Source organism: Hoplias malabaricus, chromosome 10 (assembly GCF_029633855.1).
Source record: "Hoplias malabaricus isolate fHopMal1 chromosome 10, fHopMal1.hap1, whole genome shotgun sequence".
Lineage (NCBI taxonomy): Eukaryota > Metazoa > Chordata > Actinopteri > Characiformes > Erythrinidae > Hoplias > Hoplias malabaricus.
Genome location: NC_089809.1, coordinates 40,867,248 through 40,892,803, shown reverse-complemented (window position 1 = coordinate 40,892,803; position 25,556 = coordinate 40,867,248). Strand labels below are relative to the sequence as shown.

Genomic DNA, 25,556 nt, shown 5'->3' with positions numbered 1-25,556 from the left:
TGAGTGAGTATGTGAATGAATGTATGTGAGTGAATGTCTATGTGTGTGAGTGAATGAATGTCTGTATGTGTGTGAGTGAGTGAGTGAATGAGTATGTGAATTAATGTCTGTAAGTGTGTGGGTGAATGAGAATGTGAATGAATGTATGTGAGTGAATGAGTGAGTATGTGAATTAATGTCTGTGTGTGTGAGTGAACGAATGTCTGTATGTGTGTGAGTGAATGAGTGAGTATGTGAATGAATGTCTATTTGTGTGAGTGAATGAATGTCTGTATGTGTGTGTGAGTGAATGAGTGAGTATGTGAATGAATGTCTATGTGTGAGTGAATGAATGTCTGTATGTGTGTGTGTGAGTGAGTGAGTATGTGAATGAATGTATGTAAGTGCGTGAGTGAATGAGTGAGTATGTGAATGAATGTCTGTATGTGTGTGTGAGTGAATGAGTGAGTATGTGAATGAATGTCTGTATGTGTGTGAGTGAGTGAAGGAGTATGTGAATTAATGTCTGTAAGTGTGTGGGCAAATGAGTGTATATGTGAATGAATGTATGTGAGTGAATGAGTGAGTATGTGAATGAATGTCTATGTGTGAGTGAATGAATGTATGTGTGTGTGTGAGTGAGTGAGTATGTGAATGAATGTATGTAAGTGCGTGAGTGAATGAGTGAGTATGTGAATGAATGTCTATGTGTGTGAGTTAATGAATGTCTGTATGTGTGTGTGTGTGAGTGAGTGAGTATGTGAATGAATGTATGTAAGTGCGTGAGTGAATGAATGAGTATGTGAATGAATGTCTATTTGTGTGAGTGAATGAATGTCTGTATGTGTGTGTGTGAGTGAGTATGTGAATGAATGTATGTAAGTGCGTGAGTGAATGAGTGAGTATGTGAATGAATGTCTATTTGTGTGAGTGAATGAATGTCTATTTGTGTGAGTGAATGAATGTCTGTATGTGTGTGTGTGAGTGAGTATGTGAATGAATGTATGTACGTGTGTGAGTGAATGAGTGAGTATGTGAATGAATGTCTGTATGTGTGTTTGTGAGTGAGTATGTGAATGAATGTATGTAAGTGCATGAGTGAATGAGTATGTGAATGAATGTCTATGTGTGTGAGTGAATGAATGTCTGTATGTGTGTGGATTAAATGTTGAGTGTTGATTGTAAAGCATCATTGGGTTTCTAGAAATATGCTAAATGAAAGTAATTAAATAAATAAATAAATAAATAAATAAATACTGTCCCCTCACTGTCCACCAACCAAAAACGTCCAGCCAACAGCGTCCTTTAGAGTGTCCTGTGATTGTACAAAACAAACCAAATTATCTTAGGTGTCTAAGACTTCGGTCCTGTGTGTGTGTGTGTCTGTCTGTGTATATATATATATATATATATATATATATATATATATATATATATATATAAAGCAGGATGGTCACATTACATGCTATTGTTTTTCTAACTGAAAACTACATTTTTATATCAAATAAAACCTGACAGCTTTTATGTTTTATTTATTTCTAATTTGTAAAGATAAGACATAAAATAACACATTATAGATCCCAAAGGAAACTACAGATTATTAAATTCAGGCAGTAATGGTGCCTACAGAAGTACAGCAGTGTGTTCTCTGACCTGAAATGTGTAGTTTTTCACAAATTCTTAACACATTTTTCGCATAATCAGAACTTAGCTAAAAATTTGTTTTAAAGAGATCTCTTAATATTCATTTCATTTTCATGACATAAACTTTATTTCATTGAAATAACATATTAATTTTATGGACGTAGGATGTCTGGAGATAACAACTTTAACATTAATAACAACATAAGCTTGTTTTCTCGGGACACAGAAATAAAAAACGGATGTAAAAACATCATTTGTGACTACAGCTATGGCTTAGAAACTGAGTTACAGATCTGAGACTTTCAGAAGTGCAGAACACACACTTTCCAGGGTTTAGAGACCAATGCAAATGCATGTATAATCAGTCTGTTTCTGTTCTCAGGTGTTTTCACATCATTTGCATGTTTGCCCTGGCTGCAGTTTCCACCCCTCCGTCCTGAAGTGGAAGTGTGTCTCCACAGAATAAAAGACGATAAACTGATGCTGTTAACAAACACACACACACACACACACACACACATACTAGGTACAGTGAGCACACACACGCACACACACAAAGAAACGTAGAGTTGTGTGTTAAGCATCACTTCAGCCGTGATGTTGAAGGAGGAGTAAACACTGACCCTTCACTTCCCCGGCCCCCGCTCTCATCCTACCTGAGAGTTCAGGGGACTTTTGGACTCAAGCCCACTTCTCTAACATTTAGGCCACGGCTGCCCCTTGGGCTGAATTCATACATCTTCACATTCAGAGTAATCTCCTGCTTATCTCCTACAGTGTTAGAGTGTGGGACTGTTCAGATGAACACACAGATAATACTCCTACGAGTCTGAAAAGTACTGTACAGGAACATTTCTCTTCACCCAAGGTACAAACAGTGTCAGTGATTCCCCAAAGCTACAAACAAAAAAGAACTTGGTACAATGGTGTACTTTAATCGCAGCTTAAGAGCCTTGTAAATGCACAGTTTCCTGTGATAAAACACTTCACATGCTCCCAACACGTCACCGCCGCCTTCTTCGCTGCGTTTTTCGCTGCGTCTGACTTCCAGAACTCCTCCCCACACTTCTCAGCCTCCACCTCCCCGTCACAAGCTCTGAGTCTGAAGTTTCAATTCATACATTCAGTCGTTTTCTGTAAGCACTTCATCCTTTTCAGGTTCACTGTGTGTCCAGAGCCTTCCCAGAATCACTGAGCGCAAGGCAGAACCCGCTCTGGATACAGCACCAGTCCATCACTGGGCATCACACACTCACCCAGTCACTCACACAAAATCATCCCGTCACACACACACACACTCCAACCTGTGGGGACAGTTTCACACACTCGTTTACACACTCACCCTGTCACAAACTGGACTGTGGGAAGAAACTGGAACACCCTGAGGACACCTACACAGACACAGGGAGAACATACCGCACTCCAAACCGTGGAAACCTCACAGCCCCAGAAACTTGGAGGCAACCCCTGCAGTGTCACACCTTCCCCCCAAAAAATATTACAGTTTAAAATTGAAAAATAAGTTAAAAGCCTTTTGCAGTCAGTTCAGGAGGCACCTCCACTCTGCGCTGATCTCGCCAATGCCCCAGGGCTGTTACTTCCACACACACGTGATTAGGCTAAATTAATATTTCAAAAATGCCTTCAAATAAAAAGTGACAAGCTCAAAGGTGCAGAGGGCTTTTTACCGCTCAGGGCTTTATCGCTGGGCAACTGACTCTTTTTCGCAGAAGGATAGGACTTTGCTAAGAAACAGATGCTTGGTTACACACTTTCAAAACCACTGTTGTGAGTGATTCACCCGCAGTGAGTTTTTGAGAGTGTGTGGCCCCTCAGACAAGATTTGATGATGAATGTCATTGTGAAAACATCAGAATTCATCACCAAACACAAATGAGGGACTCTTACAATGACACAAACCCTGTGTAATAACTGAGTGTGTTCTGTTCTTCAGAAATTACAGCACTGTGAAGTGGAGAAGTCTTAGGCACCTAAGATAATTATATATATATTTAAATAAATGATTTCTCTGCGGTGCTTGTATAAAATTATATATAATCACAGTAAATACAAACAAATGATAATAACAAATAAGAAATACAATATATTTTCTTTCTATAAAGTAGTAGGTAAGAGTGAGTTTGAAGAACAATGCTTTGTTCAGACTCGCCTCGATTTGTATGAATTTATTAATTATTTATTCACCGCTAAAACTAGGTACTGGATGATAACCTCAAATAATACAGACTCCACGAGGAGAGATTTGGAGAAAGTTAAACACATTCACACACAGTATCACACTGGAGTAATGTGATTTGGTTTATTCTAATGTTGGGTGTTATTCGTCGTTTGTTTGTTTGAATAAACACTTACTGCTCAGATAAATAGCTTTTTAAATCTCATAATCTTGGGTGCCTAAAACTTTTGCACAGTACTGTACCTGGAGAATGTGCACCAGCTGTTGGGACTGAATGGTCCCAGGTTCAATGTCTGGTACACGCAGAAATATAGTGTGTTTGGGGGAAGAAGCAACAGCTCTTCCTCTCCCTCAACACACACGTCTGAACTCTACTGTCAATGGTTGGAATGACAACGAAGCAAGGCACCTAACCCTCGCCTGTTGCCTGAGTGCTGAAGCTGCCCACCGCTCTGTGTGTGTGTGGACGTTTGTGATGCTCTAGTATGATGTTTGTAATCCAGAGCATCCTGTGTCAATACAGCGTATCATCTACAGAGGAGGGAACTTCCACCAGCGTCACCATTCAATGTTTTTGAAATAATCCTCTCAGCAGGTTCACCAAACTCTTTCTTCTTGTGTCGTAGAGTGTCTTGTGGTCTAGCTAGACTTCCTCGCCTCCTCCTGTGGTAAGGTGCAAAGTGGTTCAAGACCCTGGGCTGAACTGGGGATGGGATTTGAGTTGTGTGCCCCACACCTTTCACTTTTCATCACATTTATTTACATGGTATTTCTGTTCTAATTGACCTTTGACAGGACCCTGGCCTGCGGGATCCCAGACGTCTGTTTGTACAAAGTCACAAAGTGCACATTTAGTTTTAGTCGACTCTAATGTTACAGTTCTGGTAGAAATAAAAGATAATAGACAAATGACTAAAGAGAAACTATGACCCCCCCCCCAACTTCAGTATAAACAAAGCAGTGTGATATCACCTTGTAAATGTCCTCTGGCCTTCCCTTCACTTTAGCCATTCAAGGCAATGGAGTTTTCTTAAAAAGGGACCGTGTATGTAGCATGGTCAGGGATTTTTTTTACTGACTTAATGTGCTGTGGCTTGACCTTTGGAATGAAAAATTAGTAAATTGGAGCTCTTGAATTGAGTTTGCTGGAACTAAATATAGCCCATAGACTAATACTCTACTGCTGTGATTAGCATTTCCTGGCATTCCTGTCATTTACAGACCTATGACAGTGTATCAGTGAATGATGTAAAAATAACAGGTTTTTGAGGTAATAATAAACATGTATACAACTAATTAATAGTCACTGATTTCTCGTTGCTTAATACTTGTTACATGATATGACATTTCCTTCTCACATTGATCGCTGTCCTCATGCTTGAATGATCCATGACACTCTACTCGATATTCTGATACTCAGCTTGGGCATGAGCTCCGAGACTGAGAGTTGTCTTAGGCTTAAAGCAAAACATTGGTCATCTACACTTTAGTCTTTAAGCCATCTTTCAAAAGAGTCTGAACGGATGAAATAAAACATGAAGAATATACAGGTCAAAGTCAACCACGGGTGTCTTACAAAGCTGTGTTGGATGTTTCGTTTTCCGAGGCTTTGGAGTGTATTGATGTGGTTTGGTAGAGCTTGACACGAAGTATATACTTTGCCAGGCATTTCCTAAACTTTTCTCCAACAAAGGCGTAGATCACTGGATTCACGCAGCAGTGCACCAGCGCGAGGGTCTCAGTTACCTCCATAGCAACAGTGATCTTCTGCAAAACTGTACAGTTGTCCAAGACTTCCAGCTTCTGCAAGGTGTCCAGGAATACCACCACGTTGTATGGCACCCAGAAGATGACAAATGCAACAACGATGGCGAAGACCAACTTCATGGCCCGTCCCCGTTTGGAATTCCTCACCTTCCTCAGCACCAGCAGGATCCGGACGTAGCAGTAGACCATGACGGGTAAGGAGATGAGGAGGCCCACTGTATTCTCACCGAAATTGCGGAGCAGCATCCACGTCTTGGCAGACTCTTGCCAGTTTCTCTGGCACTGTGTGACATTTTCCTCTGGGACCATGCCGGCGAATATGGCCTCGGGAAGCGCAGCGCAGAAGGAGATGGTCCAGATGACGAGGCTCACACCCACTCCATAGCGAAGAGTCCTTGTGCCCATCGCTGCCACGGCATGAACGATGGCCAGGTAACGATCAATGCTCATCAGAGTCACAAAGAGGATGCCGCTGTAGAAGCCCAGGTGGTAAGCGCCTGCCATGACTTTGCAGACCGCGTCACCACCAAAGTGATGTCCCTGGATTTGCAGCGCCCAGAGAGGCATGGACAGGACGGTCAGCAGGTCGGACAGCGCCAGGTTGAGCAAACACACGTCTGTCATGGTTTTCAGACGCAGCACCTTCAGCAGCACCCACAGGACCATGGTGTTGCCTAGCAGGCCCAGCGCAAAGACCAGATAGAAGACGATGGACATGATGCCTGGCTGCAGGACACTGGTCTCAGACCCTTCATGGATCTCACACGGCTCAGGGCCATAGTCATACTCAGTAATGGCTGTCTCCATTGTGCTCATTCTGCAGTAAAGAGATAAGTGTGCAGTGAGAAGAGCATCTGAGCAAGAAATGAGTTACATTTTGCAGATAAGAATGAAAGAGGAGGATCTATCTCAAGAATCTTGTCACTGACAATAAACATAGGGGAGAAAAGTCCATTCCTGATATATATATATATATATATACGTATTCCACCATCGTGTGCTGACTCATTCTACCAGTGTAGGCTACTGCTTCACATCAAAAGGTCGCATATACAGTCATTTACATGCTGAGTGATAACAGAATTTTTGACCTTAGTAGCAATGTTACTCTGGAAATTTTAACCTAACTCTCATTATCTCACTTTCAGATACAGTGCCACTGCACCACAGAATAATCATTTGTACATGTGCGTGTCCAGTCTCATGTGCTAACAGAAGGTTCTTCAAGGGTTTTTCAGTAAACACAATGGTTATATATAGAAACGTACACTCACAGGATTTCTTACATGGTGAAATCATTCTTCAGATTGACTGAGAGAGTGATGTATATTATAAATGATGTCATATTTATCATTTTTTATAATGCTTTTATAAAGCACCAAAAATGTTTCATTAACTTTTACAAGCTTGTAATTGTAAAAAATGTTGGATTTTGTATTCCATCAGTTTCAAGAACAATTTCACCTTGTGAAAAAGCATTTAGACATACATTTATTTGAATTTTAGAACCATTTTCTTTACTAAAGAACTTCTGAAGAACCGTCTTACCGTAAGTCAATGCGGCTGGACTTGGAGCTTGAAATATCTGAGTACAGCTAGTAGACATCCAGAAAATAAATAAATGTACAATAAGCCTTGAGTACTACTGAATAATTACAGATGTCCTATTTCACGTGGATTCTGAAGGCTGCAACAGTGTTGTTATGATTTGTGTGTAGTGTTTTTAATTATTTTGTATAATTATTTTATTTTTATTTATTATTTGGAGTTATGATTAACAGGAGTGGCTTTTTTTAAAAAGAACTGAGAAAACCAGCTGCTTGTAATTTCTGTATTATAATTTCTATACATTATAATTACATTCTCATTCCGCCCAAGTCTAACAAGATGTTGTTATATAATTGACCTGTACCTGAACCTTTTTTTGCACGTGAAGGATTTTACAGGCTCTTCTTCCCCCATAACACAAAACTCCTACTTATAATTCTGAATCTTCGTTCAGCTTTAGAACTGTGATAGCACAGCTGCAGCAGTTTAGACCACAATGTTTGTGTTGTGCACGAGCGCTGAAAGCATTAACACATATGTAACCACAGGCCCCTTTAAGAGCCCACCACAATCCTACTACTATCAAACGCTTATTTATCTCTGTGGTTTTATCTGTAGTTCCTGTAGTACGATTACTACTTTATTGTTGCTATTCCCACAGACAGTGTGTATGGGGTTTAGAGCCAGAAACACTAATGTCCTACTGTAAACTGATGTTATAGCAGATGTAAGAAAGGTGAAGAATTTCAGCGTTACCTTATAGTGGGTCCATCATCCTCCATACTGTGTAAGACTTAGCTCTGGGAGTTAGGAGCTGGGAGTAGAGTCCTTTTGTTGTAAGCTTTCAAATGAGGCGAGGGCATTTGGTCTTACAGTTTTTTCTTGAACTTGAACTCAGATTTCCTGTAAAAAAAAAAAAAAAAAAACCCAAACGTGTATATGTGTGCATGCAGGTTCTTTTTTTTGCAGAGGGAGGTGATACTTCCTGCCTGTTGCACGTTCAATGGGTTTGGAAGCGTGCAGAAATCCCAGCACAGAAGATAAGACCGAGTGAGTAACTCACCAAGCTTTATCATTCTGTTTTACTCAGAAATGAATGAACTCCCCCCACCTACGCCCTTTGTGTTAGTTCACTAACACTGATGATATAAACAACTGTCATCAGGCATTGCTTATGTTAGCTTACAGTATGTTGTTAACTAAATATATTTTACCAATCTTGCCCTGTCATGGCAAAAGGCTCTAAGCTATGCTGCTACGAGTTACGTTTGAATAGACTGAATACGTTCTAATGCAAGCTATTAAAACTAGTTTGTTCTAATGCCACTGTGGTCATAGGATTACCACCACTTCTGCATCCAAAGCACAACATGCCAACTTCCAAAAACTCAGCTGGTTTTATTGGTTTATTGTTGATGGTTATTCTAGAAGGAATGCTATCTGCTTTCTTTTAACTCTATGCTAGTAAATCCTGTTCTCTTTTAAGCCGCATTTTCCCGAATAGAACAGAGAATAAAATGGAAAAATGTTCACCCGGAACTTAAAACTTTAAGCTTCTAAGCTTAAATCTTTTACAAACTAAACTAGCTTTGCTGGGATGTAGCACCCTTGTTCACAAACACTGAAAGCCTTTGCACCCCTTCAACCACAGGCCCTTTATAGAGCCCACCACATGTGAAATGTAATTGTGAGGAAATTATCAAGGGTAAAGTTCTAGACTGTTTTTCACATAGCTCAGATGTCAGTAATAGATTTTAACATAAAGGTTTACATTTGGCTAAGTCTTAGCACTAGGAGGTGGCATATAAATATATGAAACAATTTTACCAAGGGGATTAATAAACTAATCTTCTTTAGCTCCAGGATGAAGAGGTAAAAAGTCTGTGTGCTCTTCTCTCTTTTCCGAAACAGAAAGTAGATGACGTTACTGCTGGGGATTCAGCAAAACATGTCACATCACTGAAAATGTAATCTTTGTAGCCGTTAAAGTAAAATTTATAAAAATATAACAATTCTATATTTATTTTAAACATTAAAGTACTTTCAGTTTACATTTCTTGTACATATCAGTGACATATTAAACAGTTATTCTATTAAACATTATTGTAGTATACTTCCAACCCAGTCTCACACTTACTCGTGATATAGTCACATATACAGGAGACTGCAATTCGTGACATTGCCGCATATTTTCGACATTTTATGCGACAATAACACAATCATAAGTGAATGGGTAATTCCCAAACAAACCCTCATATCCGTGCCCCATGTTATGCGACAGTAACATGACAACTCCTCCTCATTACAGGCGTCTATGCCATCCATTAATACCACTGTTGTATTTTTATTTAAGGACAATATAACGTTACTAATTCATTAACTGCTAAAATATCGAAGCAAATAATGGACAGAGAAATGTCCTTTTCAGTATTAACCTTTTGAAAATTAGTCAAAATAACGTTAAGTGAAATAAATAAACTGTTCTTGTTACAGTTAAAGCTAAAGTAGAACACCAATAATAAGCATTGCTTAGGAGAAGAAGTATAACAAAATACTATATGTCTTTGTTGGAATAACAACCTATGATATGTAATTTGCATTATGCCTTTTTCTAAGTTTCTTTATGAGTAATGTAATGAGGAAGAGTTTTCGTGTTGCTGTCACATAGTGTTTTTAGCCATACACTTATGATTGTGATACTGTCACATAAATATGAGATTATATCACTATTAAGTGTGAGACAGATACTTCTCTTATACTGACAACTGAAATTTGTCACTATATTTGGCCTGTACAGTATCCATCCATCCATCCATTATCTGTAACCATTATCTGTAACCGCTTATCCAATTTAGGGTCGCGGGGGGTCCAAAGCCTACCTGGAAGCATCGGGCGCAAGGCAGGAATACACCCCGGAGGGGACGCCAGTCCTTCACAGGGCAACACAGACACACACACATTCACTCACACCTACGGACACTTTCGAGTCACCAATCCACCTGCAACGTGTGTTTTTGGACTGTGGGAGGAAACCGGAGCTCCCGGAGGAAACCCACGCGGACACGGGGAGAACACACCACACTCCTCACAGACAGTCACCCGGAGCGGGAATCGAACCCACAACCTCCAGGCCCCTGGAGCTGTGTGACTGCGACACTACCTGCTGCACCACCGTGCCGCCCCAGCCTGTACAGTATAATTAATTATTTTTTCTTGCTTAATACATACACATTTAAGTAATTTTGTCTTGTAGTTGGGGGAGGAATAGCTGAAAGTAAATAGTATAGGAGTGGAACTGAACCTGATGTTCACAATGTTATTAACCAACACACACTACATCCAGCCTTGGTCTGAGCAACATGAGTCTAAAACGTAAATAAACTACTAAACTTATACTTTCTAAAATCCATTTAGAAGTCATTTGTAAGTTGAGGGCACTTTTATTCTTCACCAATTGTAGTTATAGTACATTGTGTAAGTGAGCCCCCATCCACTGGTGGCGCTATTTCACTGCACACGCTCAAGCGCTGTGTTACGTACACAAAGAAGTGCTATGAAACGGTTAGCGGTTAACGGTTAGCGTTAAACAAGGAGAAAAACACTGCTTTTCTAACTTTATGGACCATACACTGAAATCTTCAGGTTAAGTTTAGAGTTTTAGCGTTAAGTTTATGTTTATGTTTAGATTTAGGAGCAGTTTTAAAGATCTTTCGTACACAGTTTTAGTAAAATCTGCATTTTCACCATGAGACCAGGTTTGGTTTGAATAAACTGTAGCAGGCTTCAAATTATATCCATTACAATTGCGCTAGTGATAGTAGTTTAGAACAAGCGAAATTGTTCTTATCAGTACACTTAACAAGGCTACTTTTGGTGTAGATGCAGTACAAAAAAATAAATCAATTTAAAAAATAAAATAAAAATCCTAGGTGTGAATTAGTTATTTACTCAAAGGTTACTACACTTACAATTAAAATAGTATTAAAGCATACCATAAACTACTGTAAAACCCAAATTAGTCCCTATAATTATTGAAATAGTACACTGGTACTAGTATACTTATTAAATAACTTGAAAATATTCTTCAACTTAAGTTTATTAAATCAATGTACCTTTATACTTTTTTTCTAAGCGAACACTTAGTTTAAAAAAAAAGATAGTTTAGATATTACAGATTAGATTTAAGATTTCATTTGTATGTTTAAAGTTGGGCTGAGACTTAAAGAAAACATTGGAGAGTCTCTGAGAATGTTTCCTCACCATTTGCTACTCTCTCGTCAGTTTGTGCTGGAAAATTGTCTAATGTGTTTACGAAGCCAGTGTCTGTAATTGGGTAAAATAAAAAAAATTCAAATTGTCTCGGTCCGATATGCTATACTTTCTCTCTCTTCTCACAGCAGAGAAACAGTATCTGGAGGTTTTTATACAACAGAGGAACCCCAAACGTTGAAAAGCATGAACCAAGATGAGGGTTCTCTATTCCTGCTCCATAGGTGGGTAATGTTGACTTATTTTTGCTGTAGGTGGAACCGACACTAAATTCGGGAGAGCACTAACTGCATGAAAGTAAACACAGAGCAAAAGTGCTACCAAACTAAACAGCTTGAGTTACAAATGAGTTCCTGTGGTAATTTAAACAGTGTATAAAAACTTACAGACAAGTTAAACTTCAGCCACGTACAAATAACTTGTTTTTATACCATTCCACTTAAAAAAAATATACTTTTGAACATAAACCATAGAGAACTGCAGCACCCCACAATCGTAGATATTCTCTTAAGGGCTAGGAGCTAGGACTCACATCCTTATGTTTTCTAATGAGGCAAGGGCATTCCATCTTTAATTTTGTTTTTAACAGTGCTTCAGTCCACAGCTGAAGTGACATTGAACAAGGCTCCAAACTGCTCTTAGGATGCAATGTTCTGGCAGCCCACAACTCCGGTTGTGTTTGTGTTTGCTAAAACTTGCTCACAAGAGTGTATGTGTGTTCACTACCATGAACAGGTTTAAATAAATAGAATCGCTAATATTAATTAGAGTTTAATAAAGTAACATTTCATATTATTTTAGATCCTGGATGAAGAGGTGAAAGTCTTCATGTTTCTCCCCTGTTTCTGAAATATATCCGTAAAGTAGATAGAGTTACTGCTGGAGAATCAGCACAATGTGTGACAATATGGGAAAACAATCTTTGTAAGTCTTGGTAATAAAGTTCTAGTGGCAGGGAAAAACTAAAGAGACAACAGTGACACTCTCCTCCAAGTGTGTTCAGCTGATGTTGTGTTAGCAGCAGTTAAAAAGTATGGTAGCTGACTTCACTTAAATATAGTGCTACCAAGATTGGTAGCATTGTGTAACTGGGGAAGACCTATTTGGATATTCTGGGGGATGGGCAATGAGTAAAATTAAGGAAGTAAAATAGGTTTGTTTGGCAGGATATCATAATAATTGTAGTCATTTCCAAGCTTGGTGAAGATAGGTTATGAGATTGTATTGGATCTTAACGCCAGGGTAACATTTAAATTATTTATCCTGTCCCTTTAGTAGTAAGCCATGTAGTAAAATCAACAAAGAATGTAAACAAAATTCCAGTAATGAGCTATGATTCAAGTGAATTCCCTGCCCTCTGACATTAACCCTCTCATCCAGTGGGCGTATATGACAAAGGTGTATCACTGACTAAGTCGAGTTATCAGTCAGTCTGTCTGTGCAAATGTGGCCATTCACTTGTGCTCCAGTCAGTCTGAAACCCCCGCAGAAGCACTTACGGAGTATGCGACTTCGGATTCCGATCGCTGTTGTCTGCTGTCGTAACCATTGTTCAAGGGACTGTGTGTGGTTTTAAGCCTCACTTTGCATCGTTTCCTTTCTTGGAAGGGCTGCTTCTCCGACACCGATGGCTCAGTCGCTTCCTTAGTGAGTGTTAGCATCAGTAACGTAGAGCCTTCTGGAAGCTTGTGGAACTGAGGCTCTGGTAAATCAACAATGAATGCTTCCAAAGTATGAACAAAACATACACAGTTCTGTAATCAAGTGTAGATTGCATTTTTTTTATAAACTGCAGCACAAAGTTTAAACAGTAGTACAAGGCAAACATTTATTTCAAAGTTATAAATGCTTTACAGGTCAGTAGCAAAATGCAATATATATATATATATATTTAGATATAGATATATACATAAAGTTCAATTTTTTTTCTTTTTTCCATGCAAAAAGAAAACAAAGTGTAAAACAATGCAGAAAAAACTAAATATAGACTCAACCCTTCAACGCAAACCCTTGTTGGCGAGTCCAGATTTCCATTGTTGACTCTTATTACACTGCTCTAAGCAAAGAGGGTTCTTCAAGCCAATAGTTTTATTTAAAACATCAGAAGTTCATCAGAACGTATTGTATTTGCATTGTATCAGCACTTTCTTGAAAATGGTTCTATACAACACCAAAAGTGCAGTGCAGTAGAGAAAATCATTTTTAAAAATGTGCTACACAGATCCACATACAACATACTCTCTCTGTCAGAAGAAGCAGTTCACTGAGCAGAAACTAACTATTTTACATGGTTCTATAGAGATCTCATTAATAAAGAACCCTTCTTTAAGATAATTTAGAAACAATGTACTGTATATTTTACTAAATATAAAGCCATATGTTTAATATTCAAACAATAAGCCTACACTCTTACAACAGAGGGTTCTTAAAGTGTCCTTTATTTTAAAACAATTGTTTAGAACCATTTCAACTTCAGAGAAGCTTTTAAGTATGAAATATTTCTTTGTGTGTAATTGGTTCTATATAAAATTCTTGAAGAAACCTCCTCTTTAAGGAAACCTTAAAAACAGCTCATTGTATAGTTTACTAATTTATTAAATAAAAACTCTTATTATTAATGGTAAAATAATAATCTCAAACTCTTTAAAAGTGTTCTTCAAAGGTTATTAATGACAATAAAGAATCACTTGAATGACTTCAAATGTCTTCAGAATGACTGAAGTGTTTATTGCATGGTGAACTGTTTGGAAGATTGTTGGAGAATGTGTTGTATGTTGATGAATGATTTCACCAGGTGCAACCATTTCTTCAATTGTTTGTGGTTCTGTACAGAAACATTTTCTTTATGAAAGAACCATTCATTTTTAAGAGTAAGGAGTTCTCTAGATAAAGTCCTGTTGCTAAAAGGAAAAGAACCCTAATATTAATATGCGATTTCATGTTCTCACAAGTCAGGTGTAGCAGAAGCAGACAAGGCTTTGCTGAGCTTTTACTATCCTCTGATTAAACCATATCAGGGTGAAATTGCTGTGGCTACATAATCCTTGTGGTGGATATTTCTGAGGAGCGCGAGTACACCGAGCTCCTCCTCTCTGACAACTCAGTGGTGAGCATTTTGAAGCAAACTGGAAATGACTGTTTCAGGGCCTTAACGACTAATCTCCTGAACTTCTGGCCAACGAAGGCGTAGATGATGGGGTTGAGGCAGCAGTGACTGAAGGCGATGGTCTCCACCCACTGCATGGACAGGCCCAGGTTCTGCTGCCATTCACAACTTTGTAAATGCCCCGTGTGATGAAGGAGGTACAGGAATGTGACCACGTTGTAGGGCGTCCAGAAGACAAAGAAAACAATAATCAAGACCAGGATGAGCCTGATGGCTTTGTGCTTCTTCTGGGACCTCATATGGTACAAGGTGGGGATGATCGAAGAGTAGCAGAAAAGCATGACAGAGAGGGGGAGGATCAAGCCGAGGATGATCAGCTCTATGTAGCTGAATTGCCTCCAATAGGCGTCTGGGGGATATTCTGGTTTGCATGTCGATCCGTTCGACTCCTTCTTCTCCTCTGAGAATATCATGATTGGCAGGGAAGCCATCAGACTGAGTAGCCACATAAAACCAGCCAAACCCACTCCCGCTTTGGCAGAGTGGTGCTGGGAAAATAGAGAGGCGTGTGCATGAACAATGACAACATAACGATCCACCGTCATCAGGGTCATGAAGAAGATACTGCCGTAGAAGCCCAGCATGTAGAAGGATGTCACAGCCTTGCACATGAAGTTCCCAAAGGTCCACTGGTTCATGGCGGCATAGTGGGCCCAGAAGGGCAGAGAGATGAGGAACAGCAGGTCAGACATCGCCAGGTTCAAGAGGCACACGTCCGTCATGTTTGATCTATGGCGGTATTTGATGAGGACATACGCCACCAGGCCGTTGCCAATGAAGCCCACTATGAAGACCATGCTGTAGAGAGTGGGGAGGAAAACTTGACCAAAGTCTCGTACATTGCCGTTGTTGCAGGGTGCGGCACTGTCTTCATTATAATTGTAGTAATCGCCATAGTTATCTGTTGGAAGAAAAGGAAAAAACAACAATAGTAATATGACTGATATTAATAGCCAGTTTTATTAATATTAAACAGAGCATGTTTAAATCAAAAAAGCTCTAACTGAATAGACATTCATCCCTTCACCACACCCCAAACCTAGATAATCATTGAACAGATGTTCATTTATGCAAACACAGCTTGTGTAATCCTAAAAGAAATGCTTTCATTTAAATATCATGCTTTGGAACAACTGGACACATGAACCTAAGGTTACCACAACCAGTGCCATCATGGGCTAGAGGAGTGTAATGAGCCCCAGCACTGAGCTGCTGAGCACACCATTCAATAACTTTATGTGCAATGTGTCAGAGTGGATCTAACCATCCTTCATCGGTACCTGATTTCACTAATGCTACTGTGTCCTCATAGAAATGTTACAATATCTAATCTTAAGACTTCCCAGGAGCAGCAAAAGGGGGCAAAGACCCCACTAACAGCCTTCATTTTAGAAGAAATGTTGGACAAGGAAGTGTCCAAACACAGATGGCCATATAGTTTCATTGGACAGATGCCACTGATCTGTATGTATTTAGATGCCTTAAACTTAGGTGCTAGTCAACTGCAGACGTTACGGTAACTTCAGCTGTTTGTGAAAGGGCTGGGTACTGGTGGCAGTTCAGATTGTAGAGCATTTCTCTCTCTTTGAAAACTTTACCATTGTGCTGCCCTGCCATCTTCCGGCAACTCTGGGCAGTGTCTAGCCTGAAATAGACACGTACAAGGAACCACATCATAGAATGCCTGTGCGTAAGTCACTTGTATTCCTTTCAAAAGATATAAATGAATTAAAATGCAGAAAATAAACCCATTATATTCAGACCTAATTTCCAGGTTTAAAAACCCAGGACCCCGTCCCAATTCTGCAGTTTGTAAAACCATCTGAAACACTGTGACTCTCTACACTGCACTTTAGTGACTGCATTCAAACTAATAACAGCAAAGCAGTTGTTTCTTGATATAGCAATAATTTAAAAGAAAAAGGCCATGTCTCTTTACCTGTGCTGTAGCTGTTGCTCTCTGTGCTGTTGCTCATGTTGAATTAGTCCAAGAGCTGACATTCAAATCACTGAGGCAGTGCCTTGTGTAGCTGCTTTTTATTGAGTGAAGCTTCCTGAGGCGGGCTTTCAGCACTGAGAAAAACTGTCTCTGAAAAAAACAATTTGTTCTTATCTAAATACATCAGTCTAAACATATACCCTGGCACGCTATGAGCATGTTTAATCATACTAAAGAAATTTTATGTGTAAATGTATTTATGGCTGGATTTAGAAATATGCTGGGATTCTACTGTTCCATATTCCACTCTTAATACAATTTAGTTTCTAAAAACCTTAGATGAGTGTCTACATGGTGTAAACTGCATTTAGCAGTAAGAAATATATTATGAAGTTAGCTTTTACATAAAAGGAAAAAGGAAGTTAATTGTCTGTGGGGTAGTAACGTCTGAAATTTTTAGACATTAACGCACAATTCTGTTGTAGATATTCTTTATTTAAACATTGTGTTGTCTCTGTAGAAGCTGTTCTGGTTCATGACTTTATTGTTTTGTTTTGTTTTGTTTAGTTATGTAAAGTCCAAATATCCACAAGTACCCTTTGAAAAGTGAATGCATTTTAACTTTTTAAAGTACTCTACAGCACCTTCAAATATTGCTGCAGTTTTAAGTGAATGCTTCCACTGTGTAGAGAGAAAAATAATGTACATCTATAGCACCATTGTTTCTGACAGTGTTTCTATGTATATGCATGTACACCAATCATTCATAAGATTATGACCTGGTACAAGCGGATCAGACAAAGCAGAGCATGCGAAAGATCCATTTTATAGTTCCTGCTGATCAGTGGATATCTATATATTTATATATATAAAGTAGGATATAAAATTATCTTGTGCACTGTAATTGATCTTTTACTAACAGTATTCATGTGTGTTTTGAATTTATGCATGCGTATGTTTAAATCTATCAGTCGTATCAATTTTTCTGCATGCACGGTTGTTAAAAATATAAATGAATGGTTCATCAAGCCTCAAAACATGGTGCACACAAGATTCAAGATTACTGACCACCATTTCACCATTTCTGTTGGCATTTCTAAAGAGGCGACTGATCACTAATCACTTCTTTCTCTTTTATGGTAATCATTTTTTAGGCAGATCACTTTATTCTTTACTGGAACATGTCGGGGCCAGTTGATGTCCTTTACACACAGTGACTTGAAGCTGTGACACAACCCTTTTCGGACACGAGGTGACCTAAGGCCCAGAGCCTAGTGTATATGAATTGTGAACTGTAAAGTGTTTTTGTATCGACAACAGAGTGAGGAATGAGGAAGTATTTAAATTATGTTTGAGTGTGTAAATGTTGTGGTGGACACTGTGTGATACTTCTGCAGAACAAAACTTGAAGAAACCAAAAAAACATCACAGTGGCTGCTGGTGAAGTTTAGGGTTCTAGAAGAATACATTTGCAAAGAAAGTGTTGGCCGTGCTCAGTTCTGCTTTCTGTTCATTGAGTATTTGTATTCTGAATGCCTACAGTGCCATCCTATGGTCAAATTGTTGAGTAGTTTATACATATGTGTGTGCTCAATTACATTAAGTTTTCTGAAGGAAAGGAGAACTTTAATATAAATGTACAAAAAAAAAAAAAAAAAGAATACTAAATATAAAATATATTATCTTAACCATTAAAAAACATAAATGGTTTATTCCTGAAGCACTCCCCCAATACCACAGCTCTCTAGATCGATATAAAGATGAAGTGGTTTTCTTCAGCATTGCAGGAAATGTGGAAATGTCTTTTTAGGGTTGTGTAGAAAATGGGATGGGACAAAGTCCTTGTTTTCCTCTTCAAACTTTACTAAACCATTGCAAAAGTGAAAGTCCCCTGCAAACCCCTCATCCTAACTGATCCCTCAGATCACTTCCCCAAAGATAACCACAGATCAGGGAGTCAGCTAATCAGCATTACACTGCAGGATTTGACACAAGTAAGTTATTACAAACATATATTACATACTGTAAAGGTTACAGCTACGCTGTGCCTTTAAGAGAGGGGAACTCTTTATATATATATATATATATATATATATATATATATATATATATATATATATGTATATGGTGTAGGGCCTCCTTTTGCAGCCAATACAGCGTCAATTCGTCTTGAGAATGACATATACAAGTTCTGCACAGTGGTCAGAGGGATTTTAAGCAATTCTTCTTGCAGGACAGTGGCCAGGTCACTACGTGATGCTGGTGGAGGAAAGCGTTTCCTGACTCCCTCCTCCAAAACACCCCAAAGTGGCTCTATAATATTTAGATCTGGTGACTGTGCAGGCAATTTCATGTTCATCAAACCAATCTTTCACCAGTGTGACAGAACGGACAATACAAGACCACTAGATAAATATTTCTGTTCCCCTCTTATTCCTCATAGCCCTTTCTGTCCCTGTTTTATCTCCCAGTAGCCCACACATACATTATTCTTTTTCAATTTTACATCCATATTGCTAGCTAGGTAAACAATCTCACCCTTTCAGTTAAAAATATACTACTGAGTGGTAAAACAGATATTTCATACTTACATAGGACTTACTGCACCTTCCTGTTCAAAAAAAGGCCCAAACTGAGTTTTAGGTGTCCTTAAATAGTGCCTGAGCAAATTCAGACCTGCCTGTTGGAGCCAGGTTGGGTTGGTCCATTTGAGTGAGGGGGGGATTGTATGATTGGAAATATTTTTCTTTTATTTTCATTTTAGATTTAACCTTGTTCATGATGTGTGTTTGTAGTTTGATTACTATCAAGTAGTCACTTTTTGAACAAGGGTTTTGCAGAGTACAATTGCATGTTTGTTTGTTTGTTTTTTCTTTGATTGTAGCTGTCTCCCCCTGTAGAAGAGGAGGAGTGGTACATGCTGAGTTAGTTAAGCCACTAGGAGTCTATATAAGGACTCATTTTGAGGACAGAAGGGGGGGAGTGAAGGTTGGAGAGTTGGCTGAATAGATGTGCCAGGAAAAAGATCTTTATATTGGAAGAGAAAAGATTGTTCCCTATAATCCCCTGTATGTAATTGGTAACTAGTTTATTTATTTGTTTATTTATTTATTTTTCTTTTTCACATTTCACTAAATAAAGCACCCTTGCACTGAAGGCGCTATTGTGGTTTGCCATCATTTAATTTATTTTATTATCCCATAACCTTGTCGAGACACACTACCCTCACCAGTAAGCAAGATGTGACATATGGTGGCAGTGGTGGGATGGCAAGCCACAAGAAAGTGAATGTGCCAAAGACAAAGAGAACTGGATTGCGGTCACAGAAAGTGGTTCCAGTGAAAACAAAGTTACCTGCAACAGACTCGGACACTGAGGACACCGATGAGCAATGGGGCACAATGGACTCTGAGGAGGAGTACACAGCCCTGGGAGCCCGACCAAAAGCCCGGGATAGTCGTCCAGCTGATCCATTCAAGACCTCAGGGGTGTCTGAGCTAACCATACTGCTCGGCCAGTTTCTCTCCACTCAGCGAGATCGGGAGGAAAGGCTATTTCATGAGTTCCGTGAGCTGAGGACCAGCCTTGCAAAAACAACCCCAGAGCATGTCACTGTTGGGTCAGGGGATACAGCTGCAGTTGGGACACCGACTTCATTGTCTTTGAATGACCAGAGCCCCAGAATACCTCTTCCAACACCTGCACCGCGACGTTCACAAGTGTTTGATCTTCCGGAGTCTCAGGAGTCAGTCTCTCAACCACCACTGGTTACTACTCAGTCGATACCAGCAGAACCTATCCAGAGGCCCAGAGAACTGTATCGGACTGAGCCAAAAATGCCTGTTTTTCAAGCTGGAGAAGACATGGAGAATTATCTCCTCCGCTTTGAAAGGCTGGCAAGAACCTGGGGATGGCCAAGGGACGAATGGGCTTACCGACTTGTTCCATTGCTGACAGGCAAGGCCCTTGAAGCTTACACAGCCATGGATGAGGAGATGTCCAACTCATATCCAGATCTGAGGGAGGCACTACTTGCCAAGTTTGACATATCTTCGGAAACCTATCGTCAGCGATTCAGGGCGAGGTTGATACCAGCAGGAGAAACACCAAAAGAGACTTATCACCGTCTGAAAGGACTTTATCGCCGCTGGGTTAAACCAGAGCTAAAAAGTAAGGAAGAGATCGGGGAGCTCATCATCCTGGAGCAACTGTTACGGATCCTACCAACTGATGTCCGCACCTGGGTCCAGGAGCATGAGCCAGCAAACGGACTGACTGCTGCACAGTTGGCTCAACAATACCTGAATGCTCGACGAGGTTTGTCACGTTCCTCAGCGAATCCAGCAAGGGAACTAAAGCTTCCGGAGGGAAATATCCTTCCTTATGGGGAACAGGGCCAACCTAAAGATGTGCGAGATGGACAAAAAGCAAAAGGTATTCTGGTTTGTTTTTTTTGTCGCCAGCAAGGACATAAAGCATCTGTATGCCCTCTTAAGAAGCCTAAACTGTCTAATTACTGTTATGTACCAAGAGAGGGAGATGTGGTCTTACAAGACAAAGATAAGACAGTGAAAAATCAATCTGGAGAAATGTCACTCAGTAGTTTGGGGAACTCCAAAGACATTTTAGTAGAGGTTAATGGTCAGCCTCTGCAGGCTTTGTTGGACACTGGGAGTGTTATGTCTTTGATAAAGGGGGAATTTTTGCCACCTAGCATGGTTGATTTTTCCAGACTAACAAAAATACAATGTGTACATGGTGAGGTAAAGGAATATCCCACAGCTGATATTACACTTGGGGTCTCGGACAATGTATTTCTATTGCGGGTGGGTGTGGTCAATGATTTGCCAAAAGATATGATAATTGGAAGGGACTTACCCGTGCTGTCCGAATTGCTGGGGGAGGTAGTGCGGTCCAAGGTTAATTTGTCCTGTGCAGTCTTGACACGTTCCCATACCAAAACAGGTATTGAGCCACTACCTTCTATGTCTGATAGCCTGTTTGAGGGTGGGACGAAGGGACCACGTAAGTCACGCCAGAAACGACGAATAGAGAAAGCACTGGGATCACCCGTACCCCCACTAAACACAACTAATCTTACCAGCACGAGCCAATGGCAGGTTCCCATAAACATAGCTGAGCTTCAGAGAAAGGATGCATCCCTGGCTCATTTATACAAGCAGGTGGGGGAAGAGAAAGGCAATGGGTCACTTAGTTGTAAAGACCGTTACGTTCTTGAGAACAACATTCTTTATTTGGCAGATTCACCTAACAACCGTTTGATTGTCCCCAGTAGCTGCCGACCTTTAGTCTTACATCTTGCGCACACTATTCCATGGGCAGGCCACCTGGGTCAAAATAAAACCTACCTCAGGGTTAGCCACCGCTTTTTCTGGCCTTCTATGTATGCGGATGTCCAGGAATACTGTAGTTCATGCCCTGACTGCCAAAAAACCAGACACATTCGTCATTTTGACAGAGCACCTTTACAGCCCATGCCCATTATTTCAACACCATTTAAACGTATTGCAATGGATATCATAGGTCCCCTTGAGAAGAGCAGTTCTGGACACAGATACATATTGGTTGTTTGTGATTATGCCACCAGATTCCCAGAGGCATTTCCCCTACGCTCTATCACCACCCCTAAAATAATTACTGCCCTTGTGCAATTCTTTTCTAGAGTGGGATTCCCTCAGGAAATCCTCACTGATCAGGGCACAAATTTTACGTCACGTCTCATGTCACAGTTTTTTCAGCACCTGGGCATCACTGGAATTCACACCACACCCTATCATCCACAAACTGATGGTCTGGTTGAGAGGTTCAATCAAACCCTAAAGACCATGTTGAAAAAGTTTGTGTCTGACACTGGAAAGGACTGGGACAAATGGCTACCCTTCCTCCTCTTTGCATACCGTGAGGTACCCCAAGCTTCAACTGGGTTCTCGCCGTTTGAGCTTCTTTATGGATGGTCTGTTCAGGGACCCCTTGATCTCTTGCGCCACCAGTGGGAGAACAACCCTGAAGTTGGTAAAGAAAGCATTGTCAGCTTTGTCCTACAGATGAGAGATCGTCTGAAAGCCTATAGAGAAGAGGCCAGTCTGCACCTGGAGAAAGCCCAGTATAAACAGAAAACATGGTATGACCAAAAAGCCCGTCTGCGTGAATTTAAACCTGGACAGAAGGTCCTTTTGCTACTTCCCACCTCCACCAACAAACTTCTGGCAAAATGGCAGGGGCCTTTTGAAGTCCTACGAAAGCAAGGGCCAGTGACCTATGAAGTACTGCATCCTGAAAAGGGAAAAAAATCACAAATATATCATGTTAACCTCTTGAGACAATGGAAGGAATGCACAGAACCCAATCTTGTCCTGATGGTCCAGCAAGTGGAAGAGGATGGTGAAGATGAGATTGATGAACTCTTATCGTGGAAGTCTTCACATAAGCCTACACTAGGCCATCTAACCCCTCTTCAACAAATAGATTTGAGGTGTGTATTTAAGAGACATCCTTCCCTTTTTCAATCTAAGCCTGGGCGCACACATGTCACACAGCATAGTATTCATCTTAAAGACGACCATCCCATCCGACAGAGGCCTTATCGTGTACCAGAAAGACTTGTCGAACCTCTTAAGGCTGAGGTCCGCACTATGCTGGATCTGGGGGTCATTGAACCCTCAGATAGTGAGTGGTGTAGCCCAATAGTGATTGTCCCTAAACCTGACGGAACCTTAAGGGTCTGTATTGATTTTAGAAAAATCAATTCTATTTCTAGGTTTGATGCATATCCCATGCCCCGAATTGATGATTTACTGGAGCGGCTTGGGCATGCTCAATTTATAACAACTCTCGACCTCTGCAAGGGTTACTGGCAGGTTCCGCTGTCAGAAGCATCTCGGGAATATACCGCGTTCAGCACTCCCCTGGGCCTCTTCCACTTTACTGTCATGCCTTTTGGGCTTCATGGGGCTCCCGCAACCTTTCAGCGGTTAATGGACCATGTTCTGAGAGGCTGTGAAGCTTACAGTTCAGCATATCTTGATGATGTCGTGATATTTAGCAACAACTGGAGTGACCACCTCAAGCATGTGGCAGAGGTCTTAGAACGAATTGACAGAGCTGGCTTGACACTCAATGTGGACAAATGTGAATGGGGTCAGGTGGAGACTCGGTACTTGGGATACCGCCTTGGAAGAGGTCTAATACAACCACAGGTTGACAAGGTGGAAGCTATTAGAAGTAGTCCCCGACCTCACACCAAAAAACAAGTGCGGTCTTTCCTTGGCTTGGTTGGATGGTATCGTAGGTTTATTCCACAGTTTGCCACCATTGCTGCCCCACTGACCGAATTGACCCTCAAATCTGCAAAGAATCCAGTCCGATGGACGGAGGATTGTGAGAGGTCATTCACAGTCCTGAAAAGTGCTTTGTGTTCCAAGCCCGTTCTAATCAGCCCAGATTTTTCCAAGCCATTTACAGTACAGGTTGATGCTTCAGCTGTTGGAATTGGAGCAGTCTTATTACAAGGTACTAACGAACAGGAACAACCAGTGTTGTACCTTAGTCGTAAGCTGTTACCAAGAGAGACAAGATATTCCACTGTGGAAAAAGAGGCTCTTGCAATAAAATGGGCTTTGGAAAGTCTCCGTTATTATCTGCTGGGAAGACAATTTATGTTACTAACTGATCACAGAGCTCTGACATGGATAAATTCAATGAAAGACAATAACTCACGCATTACCAGGTGGTACCTGGCCTTGCAACCCTTTGCTTTTCAAGTCTGTCATAAGCCTGGACGTCAGAACATTATGGCTGATTACCTTTCTCGTTTGCCCGCCTTGGTCAAACCAGAGGAGGTGGTGGGTGATGTGACAGAACGGACAATACAAGACCACTAGATAAATATTTCTGTTCCCCTCTTATTCCTCATAGCCCTTTCTGTCCCTGTTTTATCTCCCAGTAGCCCACACATACATTATTCTTTTTCAATTTTACATCCATATTGCTAGCTAGGTAAACAATCTCACCCTTTCAGTTAAAAATATACTACTGAGTGGTAAAACAGATATTTCATACTTACATAGGACTTACTGCACCTTCCTGTTCAAAAAAAGGCCCAAACTGAGTTTTAGGTGTCCTTAAATAGTGCCTGAGCAAATTCAGACCTGCCTGTTGGAGCCAGGTTGGGTTGGTCCATTTGAGTGAGGGGGGGATTGTATGATTGGAAATATTTTTCTTTTATTTTCATTTTAGATTTAACCTTGTTCATGATGTGTGTTTGTAGTTTGATTACTATCAAGTAGTCACTTTTTGAACAAGGGTTTTGCAGAGTACAATTGCATGTTTGTTTGTTTGTTTTTTCTTTGATTGTAGCTGTCTCCCCCTGTAGAAGAGGAGGAGTGGTACATGCTGAGTTAGTTAAGCCACTAGGAGTCTATATAAGGACTCATTTTGAGGACAGAAGGGGGGGAGTGAAGGTTGGAGAGTTGGCTGAATAGATGTGCCAGGAAAAAGATCTTTATATTGGAAGAGAAAAGATTGTTCCCTATAATCCCCTGTATGTAATTGGTAACTAGTTTATTTATTTGTTTATTTATTTATTTTTCTTTTTCACATTTCACTAAATAAAGCACCCTTGCACTGAAGGCGCTATTGTGGTTTGCCATCATTTAATTTATTTTATTATCCCATAACCTTGTCGAGACACACTACCCTCACCAGTAAGCAAGGTGTGACATATGGTGGCAGTGGTGGGATGGCAAGCCACAAGAAAGTGAATGTGCCAAAGACAAAGAGAACTGGATTGCGGTCACAGAAAGTGGTTCCAGTGAAAACAAAGTTACCTGCAACAGACTCGGACACTGAGGACACCGATGAGCAATGGGGCACAATGGACTCTGAGGAGGAGTACACAGCCCTGGGAGCCCGACCAAAAGCCCGGGATAGTCGTCCAGCTGATCCATTCAAGACCTCAGGGGTGTCTGAGCTAACCATACTGCTCGGCCAGTTTCTCTCCACTCAGCGAGATCGGGAGGAAAGGCTAT

The 25,556-nt window shown here is 40.5% G+C and overlaps 2 protein-coding genes and 1 long non-coding RNA gene across 4 annotated transcripts; 1 reads left to right on the top strand and 2 right to left on the bottom strand.

Moving 5' to 3' along the window:
- Positions 1–5,277: 5,277 nt before the first annotated feature.
- On the bottom strand, positions 5,278–7,969 carry si:cabz01093077.1 (C-C chemokine receptor type 4). The gene is made up of 2 exons (XM_066683685.1): positions 7,892–7,969; positions 5,278–6,404 (listed from the first exon to the last, which is right to left on the bottom strand). The coding sequence occupies exons 1-2, from the start codon at positions 7,915–7,917 to the stop codon at positions 5,393–5,395; spliced, it is 1,038 nt and encodes a 345-aa protein (XP_066539782.1). The 5' UTR covers positions 7,918–7,969; the 3' UTR covers positions 5,278–5,392.
- A 2,716-nt stretch (positions 7,970–10,685) lies between these two features.
- LOC136708079 (uncharacterized) lies at positions 10,686–18,023 on the top strand. The gene is made up of 3 exons (XR_010804313.1): positions 10,686–10,777; positions 11,533–11,628; positions 17,664–18,023. It is a non-coding gene; the product is annotated as an uncharacterized lncRNA (long non-coding RNA).
- On the bottom strand, positions 13,263–16,602 carry LOC136708737 (C-C chemokine receptor type 5-like). Of its 2 annotated transcripts, none has more exons than XM_066683499.1 (2): positions 16,510–16,602; positions 13,263–15,471 (listed from the first exon to the last, which is right to left on the bottom strand). In XM_066683499.1, exons 1-2 carry the CDS (start codon positions 16,544–16,546, stop codon positions 14,438–14,440), a joined length of 1,071 nt encoding a protein of 356 aa, XP_066539596.1. In that variant the 5' UTR covers positions 16,547–16,602; the 3' UTR covers positions 13,263–14,437. The 2 variants fall into 2 exon arrangements, with proteins under 2 accessions (XP_066539596.1, XP_066539597.1); XM_066683500.1 differs by lacking the exon at positions 16,510–16,602 and adding an exon at positions 16,169–16,189.
- Positions 18,024–25,556: the final 7,533 nt, after the last annotated feature.